This window comes from Hesperophylax consimilis, chromosome 15 (assembly GCF_061612785.1).
Source record: "Hesperophylax consimilis isolate HC1 chromosome 15, BYU_Hcon_1.0, whole genome shotgun sequence".
NCBI classification, from domain to species: Eukaryota; Metazoa; Arthropoda; class Insecta; order Trichoptera; family Limnephilidae; genus Hesperophylax; species Hesperophylax consimilis.
This window is the reverse complement of record NC_142850.1, coordinates 18914587-18929407: the sequence shown is the minus strand read 5'-3', so window position 1 is coordinate 18929407 and position 14821 is coordinate 18914587. Positions and strand designations below refer to the sequence as shown.

At 32.7% G+C, this 14821-nt stretch overlaps 1 protein-coding gene across 1 annotated transcript in view; it reads right to left on the bottom strand.

Moving 5' to 3' along the window:
* Positions 1 to 13713, bottom strand: part of LOC149417427 (HEAT repeat-containing protein 5B) — a 180914-nt gene extending 167201 nt beyond the window's left edge. Inside the window, exon 1 of the mRNA XM_089640295.1 lies at positions 13576 to 13713. Coding sequence (XP_089496421.1) covers positions 13576 to 13601 — 26 coding nt within the window. The 5' untranslated portion in view covers positions 13602 to 13713. The remainder of the gene's footprint in view (positions 1 to 13575) is intronic.
* Between the last annotated feature and the right edge of the window lie 1108 nt (positions 13714 to 14821).

The following is a 14821-nucleotide window of genomic DNA, read 5'->3' as shown; positions in this document are numbered from 1 at the left end:
AAAAAAAAGTTGTTTCCGTTACGCGTTCATACATTTCTTTTTTAAAATATTTTGTTTTAGTAGTTTACATTTATATTTTTTATTGAGTTTTTTTTATTTATTTATTTGTATTCTACTCAAGCGAAATGATAGGAAAACCTTCAATTTATCTAAAGCATATTTTTTGGTATTCATAATGTACACCAATTCGTTATAAAGATTAATCAAAATAGTGATTTGGCATTAAGCTTCGCCTTAAAACAGCTTTTTAAAAAGATTGTATTCTACACTATATTCTCCGATATTGATTAATTTATCGATAGTCAGTCATCCCTAGGATATCGACAAACAAACGCTAAGATTTTCCTACCAATATTAATTCGTTATCGATATGACTGTTGACCGTGCAAGGTTTTTAGTGTTTCTAATCGTTAGTATATTGGTAACTGCCCGATTCGCAAAAGAAACATTAAAGGGCATCATTAACTCAAATTATTGTCGAGAAAATCTAAGGGCCCTGCAAAGGGCTGTCATAAAGAAAACGAGTTGCCATTAATTCATTGTAAGTTGGAGAGCAATAAATCGACAAATTAACCATTTTTCTTAACACACGCAAACTAAAAACAAAGTAAACGAAAGTGTTTTTATATGGCGGCGCTTAATGTGGTTTCAAATAAAGAAATACAGGAAATTAACGAAAATTGTTGTACCTACATAAGTATATTCACTAGGGATTTAGGGATGCTAGTCAAGTTGCAAAAAAACTTCAGAAAATTAGTTCAAGGAATAAAGTATTAAAAATTAGAAAATTTGTGTTCTCCACGTAGAAAACTTACTGACATGAAATATTGTTAAGTAATTTATTAAAAATCTGGTTAAATTATTCGGTATTTTGCTTTTATGTGTCAAATGGTGAAGGTTATATTATTGCTTTTACTATTCTATAATTATAATCTTCACAATATTTTTTATATAAACTATTTAAAATATGTATGTAAAATGGCGACCGAACGCCCTCGATTTAACAGGCCACGATAACCAGTTAAACGCTCTATATTTTGTCAACAATACATATTCTTATTTTTGTACAATAGGTTTATACCTACAAATAATTGTTGTACGCATTTACTATTTACTTGCTGTTATAATATGTCAAATGGGTATGGTTAAATGTATTATTACTGTTACTATTGTGAACTTACAATCTTCAAAATATTTTTCTTAAGAACTTTGTATGTAAAAGCTCAATGGGCGTATAAATAAATAAATAAATAAAAACGGGACTGGATGCGAATTATATATAACGAAAGAATCGACAAATTTAATAACAAAATAACAATACAGCACGAATATGTTTTATTCGTATATTTATACGGACATGGCCACTTGCGTTGAAAACGTGTTAAGATATATACTCTGAATTACCACGCAGTCACATTTTTAACACTGTACTTTAAAAAAAGCCGTACTCATTTTTCTCCGTCTACGGAGGCAAAATCTCTTAAAAGGTGGCTTCTGGCGTCGAGATTTTTGTACGTATAGCTGTTTCAATTTAGAATTTTTTAGATCAAATCACTATTTTTTAACATAATTAATAGAAATAAGTTCATGTTGCAAGTGACGCATATCTGCTTGATATCAAGTCTCTCGGGTCAAGATTGAATGAAGTATGTGAGAACATGGGAAAATGTTTTAGGTAGGTACAAAGGGAGGGTATTTTATGATAGGATACGAAAGCACCGTGTAATAATATAGCTGTGCAAGGGAAATCCTTCTAACAAATATACGACTTTGTGTATTTAGGAAACCTGTTAGTGAGAGATGGGATGGCTGAAAACAAATAAAGAACTGTCCAAGAAATCGAGGAAATTTCGATCAAATCAAATTTTTACTTTTTTAAACGAAAAAACTAAAAGCTTTATCCCCAAGGGATTTCAGTATTTGTTTTGGAAATTGGGAAATAAAAGTCGTTGGCGTAATCAAAAGATTAAGAAATATACGGGTAGGTGGATTGGGCGTGATAGAGAAAAGAGTTGAAAAATGATTACAGGCTGGAATAATATTGGAAAAAAAATTGTAAGTTCGATCAGTAGAAGCAATTTATAGGAAATGATATTTACAAAAGTAATTCAAACTAAGTAATGAAATAAGATTTTTAAACAACTTTGTAGGAAGGTTAAAATATATGTCCTATATAAATAAACGGTAACGTTCGTATGTGTGTACCCTTCAGACTCAAAAACAACTGGACCGATTTCACCGAAAATATCAAAGTTTGTTATTATTGATGCCAGGGGTGTTTAGAAAGCGATTTCCGTAGTAGAAGAAATCGGAGAAGCCCGGGGAAGACACAAAACTTTACTCCAAACTACAATAACTCCGATCAACGTCAGATAGTACATTAATAAAATGCACCTCCAGGACGCAATCAGGTTCTTGCTTTTCCACGGAAGACCCAACATCTTATACTATCTGCATGTAGATATATTACCAAATTAATGAAGGTAACCGACATACGATGACGCTCAAAATGTCGGCAACCGAAGCTTAAACTTACTTCGTCAAAATTCACGGAGCTCTCCGTAGCTACATTAAGATAATTTTACAGGCGCCCCAGTTTCAAAGACAACATTTGGCCGGAGATAGAGAATATGCTATAGACACTGCTTTGATATATTCTTACTACTGCAGTGGGGAACCTAAGTTTTCGATACCAATTTTTTTTATTAATCACCTTATCCAGGAATACCAAAGGAATTACGAATGAGGAATCCATTAATCCTTAATTATCGGTAAAGAATGCAAAAAGAGGAAAACATACCGTAAAATAATTGTAAAATCGGTGCTATTGGACAAGCATCGATGCTTGGGATTCATAAGAAGCGTTTCTCTAAGGTCACCTGATTATTAAAATATCGGATTGACCCACATCACACATCACCATCACTTCACATATTGTATTTATCTTTTGAAGCGGAAGGATATCGGAATGACTTTATATTTTGTAATGTATTTATCTATTGAAGCGGAAGGATATCGGAATGACGAAAGAGAATATGTATTTGGGAGTACCATCTCAGTATCTATATTTTGTAATGTATTTATCTTTTGAAGCGGAAGGATATCGGAATGACGAAAGAGAATATGTATTTGGGAGTACCATCTCAGTATCTATATTTTGTAATGTATTTATCTTTTGAAGCGGAAGGATATCGGAATGACGAAAGAGAATATGTATTTGGGAGTACCATCTCAGTATCTATATTTTGTAATTTATTTATCTTTTGAAGCGGAAGGATATCGGAATGACGAAAGAGAATATGTATTTGGGACTACCATCGTAGCCTCTATATTTTGCAATGTCGTTAAAAGCGGATTGCGCGGGAAATATTTTCATTACATTTTTTCGTATTTCAGATAAATTCGCTGTTTTTTTAAATAGTCTTTTTAAAAGCAGATCTTTAAGATTATAATATTACAAATGATATAATATGCAATTAACAGTTTTAAAAATGTAAACGCAAACACTGTTTTAAAAGTAGCTTAGCGATGGTTTTTATCGGGTAAACTGTAACTAGCACTTTAAAATTGAAATAAAACATTAAAAATCATACAAAGGTACTGTAAAAGTTCACCTTACACTTCACCTTTTTTTCGTTTTTTATAAAAATATTTTTGAAGTTCTTGTTGTTTCATAGAATTATTTAGATTTTTCTCCAGAGCGTCTATTATAAACATATAAATGCAAAGTAAAAAAGTGGTGTTCTACTGTTTAAATGTATATCTCACCGTAATACAAACTGAGATAGAATGACTTTTAAGTGTCCGTGTTAGGCTGGGAGAAATATCTTTCAAAATAATCCACGGGTGTTTGACGTATAGGGGAAATCTCTGAAAATTGCTCTAGGGGTAAAAAGCGCTAAATTCACTACTTCCATTTGGGAATATATTACGACCTCAAAGCCATAAAATTCCTAAATTAAATTGGCATGTCGTCGAACTGCGATATTTGCGGGCTCTAGTAAAGTTATCAACTCCGTGGTGCCTCATGAAATATCACGTGTATTCTAGTGAACATTGAAATTTTACCCAGAAATTGAGAAAAGTTAGAAGGTATCGGCCGCATAGTTAGCTGAAACTTTAAACACCCGATACACATCTCACTAAATTAATATTATGTACATTTAATTTTATATGTTTACCGGCATCACTTAAGAATAAAATTGAAAATAACGTAGGGGTCCTGTCATATTTGATGATAGAATGAATATTTCAAATAATATTTTAAAGCTATAGAGCACACGATGAAAAATAAGTTGCGAGTTTTGAATAGTTTTAAAAGCCTAAAAATTCTAGACAGCAGAGGGGGAGCTAATTTCAAGACTGTCCGTTTCAGAAACAAACAGATTTCCTCTGAATGAAATGATGCAGTCGATACAAAATTTGTTAATCAAAATAAAAAAGGTATTGTTAGAATCGAAGAAAACCGTAGACATCTATCTAAATAGCCAGACTTGTCCTAACATGAAATCTTGGTATCATTTCGACGAGCTGGAGTTAAACCACGTGACCATATTTTTGATACCAGGAGGGTTCGAGAATGCGTTGAATAAACTATGACATCATTCGTACACTGACCACCGTAGAGCGCACATTGAAACAACCAGACTATGCGCAGAAAAGTTCATCCAAGTGAGGCAAAGGTTGTAGAGCTGTCCATTGTGGGATTTTTCCGAGCAGGAACTGAATGTTCGTTCTTAAACGAATCGCCTAGCATAGCGACGCTAAAATTTAGTGAGGTGGGTAAATTATAAAAGTGTCTTAAATTTTGGAAACAAGCCCAAACTTTTGTTTTTCCGATTTGGGATATGTATTTACGTTTTTTACGCAGCCAGAAATTTGCGCGACATTGTAAAAAGGATTAGTAATTCGTAAGCAGATTTTATTTTCGAGGATTTTACCGATTGGTGATAGTATGATATTAATAGTATGATATTAATGATATTGATTTGGGTTAGCTGGAAGAAATAGGATGTAACATATAAGTTTCTAATTTCTTTTATTTTATTTTTTACAAACTCTTAATGCCTTTTAGACATTTTATAAGCACTTCATTCTTCCTTATAATACTTTTTTGTATATTATTACATATAATTTCTTACTTTGACATATTACTATACTACAGATTGCTACTTATATTATATTTATATCTCTTTTTTTCATACTTTCCCTACTATCTACTGATTATACCATTATACTTACATTTATATTGTTGCATTCCTTATGTTGCTGTACTATTCTCTGTAAATTAGTATGTGAATGGCACATGTTGTGCCGTATATGTGAAATAAATAAATAAATAAATAAGTTATACACTTTGTACTTTTTGTGCAATAAATATTTTTTTGAATTTGAATTTGAATTTATTACAATGCGAGTTGCCTGTATACTATCAGATTAAGTTATTAACAAATCATAGAAAGTGGAACGGTCTCACCGCCTCTCGTGCTCCTCACACTTGATTTGTTCCCCTTTCCCTGATTGGCTAGCCTCAAAAATGGCACTAGCACATAAAAACCCGCTGTCGCGGTTTGAAAACTTCAAATGGTTCTTTTTCAAATTAACAGAGAGCGCCACTTCCGTTTACAACAATCCTTAACTGAACAGTCATTGGGATAATAATAATACCTAACAGATGTCTACGAAGAAAATTAAGTCTTAAAACAGATATTAGATCCGTTACGTTTAATAGGCTATTACTATATATTTGATTGCACCTACATACTCCAGTGATCTAGAAAATTGGCACCTGATGCGCTGTAATTAGATTATGAAAGAAAAAAATGTTTAGAAATAATGCTCATAGTGATAAAACAGTATTTTCAAGTTGGGTCACGCGGTTAGAGAATTAAGTGAATGCGGGCGGGATTTGAAGAATAACGGCTCGCCCGCTCCCGGGAAACGATTGCCAAAGCTTTTAAATTAGCGAAATGGGAGTGGAAACTTTGCACAATAGATATTTCGAGAATAAAATAAAGTTTTAAAAGCGACCCTAAAAATCTAGACGTCAAATAATACTACTAAAGGTCAGAAGAAGATCTTAAGATTAAAGTTGGACTCGTAAAATGTTTTAAAGTTCACAATTGTTAAGAAAGTTAAGAAAAGCTTTCTTAAGAATATCCATCTTGTACAGCTTCAATTAGATGATTCAATAAATGTACTCATGTTTTATTATTAGTTCCTTTTGATTTTGTTAAAACTCTTCTATCGGTCGTTTCGTAAAAAAACCTTTGAAATTTCTTGAAAAAAAAACAGATATTCTCTTGCTTGCTGCTTCACCTAGCTTCTAGCGGTTGTTAAATTTTGTGAACTTCCATGTAACAAAAGGTGTTCTACTTCATGTTGTCTTTTCTGCAGAATATTTCGTTAAATTGTTTTAACTTCAATAATAAAAATTTATTCATCTATCTACTAGACCGTGTGACTACCCAACCGTGTTTTGTGGATTATTTTGATCTTCCACCTTCCAAGAGTATGATTTGTTGAATATTATCGATGAACTGCCATGATGAACAATAAATTATGGTATAATTATTCTTGTCGTGTTTTTCCTCCCGGACGTTTCATTAAATGTTTTGAACATCGATAACTAACTAGGTTGTACCTCTTCTACGCAAAAAATCGTTAAAATAATAGAATTTTTATGAATAACGGGGTGGTAATAAATTATGGTATAGTTATTCTTATCGTGTTTTTCCTCCCGGACGTTTCATTAAATGTTTTGAACATCGATGACTAACAAGGTTGTACCTCTTCTACGCAAAAAATCGTTAAAATAATTGAATTTTTATGAATAACGGGGTGGTCCTTCTGATTGTGTCATAAATCATAAAGGACGTTTCATAAAATGTATATTGAACGTCTTGAAAAAACAGAATTTATATATTTCATTGGTAAAACTATACACAATATATTTTATTATTTTTTTTTTAAATTTATTTCTTATTTATTTTGGGGGGGAAATCAAAAGATGCGTTTCGAAAATAATGCATATTTGTTCAAATTCCTAGAAAAAAAAAACAACAAATAACGAACGTAGGCAAAGATGTATGACAGGTGTTCTTTGTTTAGCCGTACCGACATAGCACGTAAGCAAAGCTAGTACCCAATTGTAACATACTATAAGTGCCATACGATGCTTGAAATGCGCAGAATTAGCTAACAAAACACAAATACGCAACAAAAAACCGGGACATGTCCGGAATATAAAAGCCTGCCAACTTGCGCAAATGCGAATTTCATATTTTATATTCTTGCGAACTCTGGCGAAAAAAATCTAAAGCTCACTGAAGAGGCACAATTTTTTGCAAACTGTGAAAATTATTTAATAATGTATTGAAGTTTGATACTTGCATACAACAATAAATAACAAAATTTCTTCTAGCGAAAAACAAACAATTAGAACACTTATTTGCAATAGAATTTTTCGTTTTTCACAGTCACGGTTGTGAATTTTTTCGTGCGGAAAAGTTTCCGAAAAGACAGTTGAAGACTACTTTGACACTCCAATGTAGTCAGCATAGTTGCCTTTCGGGAATCGACTCTCGGCCGTAGCCGTATTTTTTTTTTTGATCGATCAATTACAAGAATACCTTCTCAATAAATGTGGAATATTCAATTAATGAAATCACGAATAGGTATTTATTATGCCTGTCCCTCGTTATTGATCGATGCATTGGATTCCTACGGTAAATATGACAACGAGTGTCAAATGTAATGTTCGAGTGGTTACGAGGAAGCTAGAAGCCAAAAATGTGTATATTCTTGGTATACCTTATATTGTAGGTAATAGACATTAAAATCGCTTGACAAACGGAGTCTAGAAACGTTCGATTTCAAACACAAAACTGGTTTTTATTTATTTTGTAAATAATTTTATAAGAAAGCAAAAAAGTTTATCAAGTGAAACTGTCACAGATAATATTAGCCATAAAACTGTACTTTTTAAAAGTTGTTTCCTTTACGCGTTCATACATTTCTATTGAAAAAATAATATTTTTTAGTAGTTTACATTTATATTTTTTATTGAGTAATTTATTATTTTATTTGTATTCTACTCGAGCGAAACGATAGGAAAACCTGCAATTTATCTAAAGCATATTTTTTAGGTATTAATAATGTACACCAAATCGCTATAAAGATTAATCAAAATAGTGATTTAGCATTAAGCTTCGCCTTAAATCGTCTTCTACTTGGGTCTTCGATTATTATGAAGCACCTTGCTTAACTTTTTGCACTCCTAATTTTTTTTTTAATTACCTACTACCAACTCCTTAATTAATTTACAAAAAAGGGATAAAAAGTGGCCTCAATAAAAAGTTAAACAAAATTTTTTAAAATATGTAATTTTTATTACTCTTTCTTTACATAGAGTACAAAAAACATAGAAATATATAAAATTAACAACTTAATATGCCCTTATTCACTTAAAATTTTTCAGTGCTTTCTCGGCCACGAAATATTTGCTACTAAAAACAGTAAAAACAAATGTAAATACACAAACAGAACAAAATATTATGTGATAACAAGTGAATAGGTATAAGAATCCTTTGTTATGTGTTGGGAGAAATCCCTCAGCGCTTCCTATTGTTACGCAGGTAGACAGGCAAGTACCTACCTACTTACATGCGTCGCAACCAAATAACTGCGCAGTGCATTTACAAGGTTAAAAATAATATGATTTTAAAAATTATCTAAAAGGCGAAACTTGACGAGATATATGTATTTTGCGTATTCGGAATATTCAGAATGAGATATAAAGCGTTTAAAAGAAAAAAAAATACATTTGATAATTTAAATTATTTTTCGAAATTGCGTTACTATAATGTCGAGTATGACTCGACATAGGAGTTGGTGTAAGAAATATAATGTCGAGCCACACTCGACAAAGGAGTGGTAAGGGTTAAACGACCTTTAGTCGAAATTAAACAATACAATAATTGGAGGAAACTCGAAAGTGTAATTATTAATAACTATTAATAATTTCCGATATTTTACTCAGAATTCAATAATGGCGTAGGTAATAAAATTAAAATGGTTTCAAATGTTTTTCATTGTAAGTACCTCTATGGAAATAATAGACATATACGGTCTGTTAGTGGCTTCACCACAATTTGAAAATGCCTTCAGAAGGCGAAACAGCTGTCAAGCGAAATAATAATTACACAGATTTTTCTTTTGTAAATTCAATAATAATACTATTGAATATATAAAAGAAAAATGGAAATGTTATCTAGTAGAATTAGATAAATGGGTAAGAGGTACTGAAAAGCAACCAGCGAAGTTGAAAAGCGAAATCAATTGTTGTTAAAACTTCCTTAATAAACATAACTGAAACTTTCAAAGCGGAAATAGCTTGAATAGTTGAAGATAGCGACATCAATCAATATTATTATTTGAACGACTCTTTGAAGATATTTCAAGAGATCTGGAATTTCAATCACGAAAACAAATATATCACAAAACGCTGGAGTAAGTCACCGGACGTTTGTGGGTCTTTTTCCATTGACCCTGGTCATGCATTGTACAAAGAATCTTCGATGAGAAATGTTTATGTATCTTTTAACATGCTTTATTTTCTAAGGAAAGTTCAAAATGCATATTACAACAGATCGATTTTCAGAGTGGCATCTCGAAAATTTCAGCTTATTCAATTAATTAAAATCTCAGCGTCATGATGATTTGCAACGTACATAACCAATGTAAAATCTCAGCGTCATGATGATTTGCAATATACATAACCAGCGTCATGGTTATTTGCAACATTCACAACCAATGTAAAATCTCAGCGTCATGATGATTTGCAATACACATAACCAGCGTCATGATCATTAAACAACATTCGTAAACCAATGTAAAATATTTATTTGTCAAAAAACCGTGTTTTACTGGAGGAAAAAATAAGAGTTGGGAAAGTGTGATTTGACAAAAACAACAAAATAATACACAACTTTACACTGACAAGGAAATTCTAAATGCCAACGGAAGTTGAATATTTCAAAGAGAAAAGTTTTCCGCCTACACAGCGTAAATTATGTACGAACAATGCGGAGGAAAAATCGCATTTTTTTTCCAATCAGGTCTATTGTGGGTCGAATGTTCGGTAGAATGAGCGCATACAAAATCCTAAAGGCAGGTTTGGTCTCTTTTGGTTTGCTATCAGCCCTCGCCAGTAAGCCAACCTGTCAACCGAATCCAACCATAAATCAATCAGAGTAACACCACCGCGGGGAGTTTATTTACCCGAAGGGCGTATTAGAACCCCCTTCACGAGTGCTTTGGATGTCCACACCACAGATTCGTATGAGAAATACAACCGTAAACATGGAGTGAGATTGGCGAATGATTTTGTAATTCTTTAGAGATTAATTGGGGAATCACTCCGGCCATAATCAACGCTCAGAGATCAGTAAACAGAATGATGAAAAATTAATCAGAGTATCGATTGATTGTAGACTAGATGAAGGTTGATGTAAAGGTGTACGTTATTCAACAAACACACAAGTCAACACTCATTGATAGGCCAGAGTTTTGCGGTGCGGGTGCGGTGCGGAAGCGGTGCGGGAGCCGTACGGGAACGGTGTAGAAACGGTGCGGTGTACTCAAACATAATACGATTTTATTTATTATAGATAAAGGAATATACATTACTACATAATTCGATACGATAGGCAAGTGAAATGTCCATAGTAACTGCCCGTGGTTGGCAAGGCCCCACAGTTCGCGTCCGGACCGCGCCGCACCGTTTCGCCCCGTACAAGCTAGAAGGTATAAATCACTTTGGAAGTATTGAACGATGACGTCACGAGAGTTTTACCAGATATACTAATTAAGTAAGGCTTCAGGAAATGTACAATAATATTTTAAGTATATAATAAACTTGAAAAGCTCAATGTAAGCGGTGAAAAACAGATGAAAAGCAGAAAAGGGCTTACTTTAATCTTAAAACGTATATTCTTCTGACAACTTGTAAATACTATATGTGATCAAAAATGCGCAAACATGAATAATTTTATAAAACATTTGTACAAAATGTAATTTATATTTATGTGTGTTATATAAATTCGCACTTCTGTAGCTGCAGTACCAAAGCTTCAAATAAACATTATTCTGAAAACCTCAACTGAACTCAAAACTAAACCTTAAGATCATCTCTAGAGATCGATTGTCTAAAATCTATCCCAGGGTTTTCCAATAAGAGGTATTATTTTGAATAGCCCGCTATTTCGGTAGATGTCACTTTTGAAGCTGTCATTTTTTGACATTTAACAAGTAGAAACTACGCCATTAATAAAAATGGAACGATACACGCTTCAACAACGCATTGAAATTATTAAAATTCACTTGAGTGAATCAAATGCAAATCATCTTGAGTGATGAGGCCCATTTCCACCTCGGTGGCTTCGTCAACAAGCAAAATTGTCGCATCTGGGGCTCGGAAAACCCAAGAGTTATTGTTGAAAAGCCTCTCTATCCTCAACGTGTGACTGTTTGGTTCGGTTTATGGTCCGGCGGAGTCAGTGGACCTTACTTTTTCGAAAATGAGGCTGGAGCAACAGTTAAGGTGAATGGATTGCGCTATCGAGAGATGATTAATGATTTTTTATGGCCGGAATTGGATGGTATTGATCTGGACAACGTTTACTTTCAACAAGACGGCGCTACGTGCCACACAAGCAACGAAACCATTGATCTTTTACAATTGAATATCAAAATACACCTCTTATTGGAAAACCTGTATATACATCTCTGTGTTACTTTTAGATAATATCTTTCAAAAAATTTTAACTACATCATTTTGTTATTAAAAAACACATTATAAATGACCGAAATAAGTAAATAACAATGAAATATTCGACGTAAATAAATTTCTTTTTCATAGTCCATGTAATAATTATTGTATTTATTTTTCCATCTAAATAAATTAGGCACTCGAAAATATACTGTCCGAAAAATGAACGATCCATCAATTCGTAGACGTGGAGTAGTGAGAAACGAGCTAATGAATTACCCTTCAATCATCCCTGAATCACTCTTTTCCCAGCGATAAATAGAAATATAAGAGAAATATGTAGGAATACACAATAAAAGGCAACGTCAACAATAATATATAAAGAGAAAAATAGTTATACACATTTGTATGTGTATGGAACACTTGCATGAGGTTTGCTGAATGTCGCCCATCTACGACCCAACTGCGAGTTATGGCGAAGCTTAATGCCAAATCACTATTTTGATTAATCTTTGCAACGAATTGGTGTACATTATGAATACCCAAAAATATGCTTTAGATAAATTGAAGGTTTTCCTATAGCTTCGCTTGAGTAAAATACAAATAAAAAAATAAATTACTCAGTAAAAAATAAAAAAGCAAACTACTAATTTTTTTTTTTTTTCAATAGAAATGTATAAACGCGTAAAGGAAACAACTTGAAAAAAATACAGTATTATAGCTAAGATTATCTGTGACAGTTTCCTTTGATTAACTTTTTTGCTTTCTTTTAAAATTATTTACAAAATAAATAAAAACCAGTTTTTTGCTTGAAATCGAACGTTTCTAGACTCCGTTTGTCAAGCGATTTTAATGCCTATTACCTACGATATAAGGTATACCAAGAATATACACATTTTTGGCTTGTAGCTTCCTCGTATGCCTTTGGTGTGGCGGTAGAAACAAAGTTGCAAATTTGCAATCGTATGGATATGTACGATGGTGGCGAAACTTTTGTACGCGCGGGTTCAGAGAAACAATTTTACACAGTAAAAGGCTATTTACCTACATCAACAATTTAAGGCGATGCCATACGTAGTAATGCAAAATGATGTGTTTTTGGTTTGAAAATTTGGTCGCCTTGAAATGTTTCAGATGCTTTAATTAAATACTGCGAGTAGAATACATCTTGACCTTTGAAATAATCGAGTATTTTTTAGATAAGTCTTTTTATAAGCCCACAAAAAAATAATGTAAAGGCCTATGAAAACTGCTTTAAAGTTCAAAATCTCCTACTTACGAACCCATTTTCGGTTATGATTTTATTGTATAATGTGGCAAATTAAGTTATTTATAAAATGATCGAAAAAAATTAAATATTTGTGCCTGAACATCCACAAAATAAAATAAAAGGCAATTTTGGGCCATGTTTTTTCTTGCATAAATCAAAACAGGCGGATGTGTTAAGCGGGAATTTAAACCTTATCGCCATCTAAGTAGGGGTTGTTATTGATAGCGGCTCAATTTAAAATATTACACGACGTAGTGCATCGCCTTAAAGAGAAATAGTTGAACACAATAGGCGGCTAGGTACATGTATCTATATCAATAACATAAAACAGAAACAGTTATACACAATAAAACACTAGGTAACTACATCGATAATATAAAGAGAAACAGTACACATCACTAGAAGAAGGCCAGGTACAATAATATAAAGAGAAACAGTTATAGAAAATACAAGTCTAGGTACCTACCTAAATTAATAATATAAAAAGGAACAATTATATACAACATAAGGCTACGTCATATAAATTAAACCTTACCTTCGCACCGGTTCCGGCGTCAACATCGTGTTTTTGTAGTCCCTAATTGTAAATCAAATCACAAAATGTTCATTATTTAACTCCCGTCGCTTTTTGTTTGCACTGACTGATTAAACACACAATTTCGTGGCACAAATCCTATTGGTTTAATCGAAAACAAAAAAGCGGTCACATAATGTCCAATAAAAGGCTTCGTTTCACCACATTCGGTTCACAGTCAAATAAATGAAGGATTATCCCATTTCATTTTGGACGCAAGGATTATTTAGCATCAGACTGTGTTGCCACATGATACAAATAAACGGTTAAATATTGCAGCAGTCTGACAAGAAAGTCTAGAAAAAAATGCGCTGCGGTAGTTTAAATGGTTTTCAATGACAACATAAAGATGGTTTAAAGGAAAGGTATTGTAACTTTTATAAAACACTATGGTCCAAGTGAGTATTGTCCCATACTTTAGGTCTTCAGTAATTTATAGTGTTTCCTGTTTTTAGTTGGTGTTAAATAACATTTTGTTATTTTTTAACACTTTACCGATATAATTCCAAGGAAATATAATTCCATTGAAATGCTTCGAGTAAGTATACCAGTCCGGTTTAAGTATGGGGGCTCTATAGAAGCCCGGTAAATCTGGCTTTCGGACCTCTTCAAGACCCGAATTGATAAATCCCTTACTACAGGACCTATCTTAACCCGCCTCATAACGCTGCCCAACTAGCTCATCTACCTTTTCACTGTGCAGAGAGGGACGCTGTTGCTTGATATGTCCACATAAAAAAAGGTTTTGTCAGTATTTTTGTAATAGGTATACCTACACACTTACATAATTATTAAAGATGTTATATTAAAAACTAAATAAATAAAACAAAAATGACGTGGGAACGGTGCGCATTTCTTAATCATTTAAAAAGGGAGTTTGATTTTATGTAAGTTTTCCCATCCAAGTCGATCTGTCAGATTCAAAAGTTAAACATAACCCCACATATCAATCCACTATAAATATTATGTTGTAAAATTTGTATTAATCAGTGTTGCCATAGTAAGGAAAAATTTAGTTCCATTTTATGAAATTTGTAGATTTTGTTGAGACTCTTAACCGAACTAACTCTGTGTTATACATACTAGTTAAAAGTAGTGGCGGCTCATGGCTTTTGGGTGTACTAGAGTGCTATTATTACATAATGGCATTATTGAAGTTGTTGTAGTTGAAAACAATTTTATATTTTTGAAATATTTTAAATGAAGA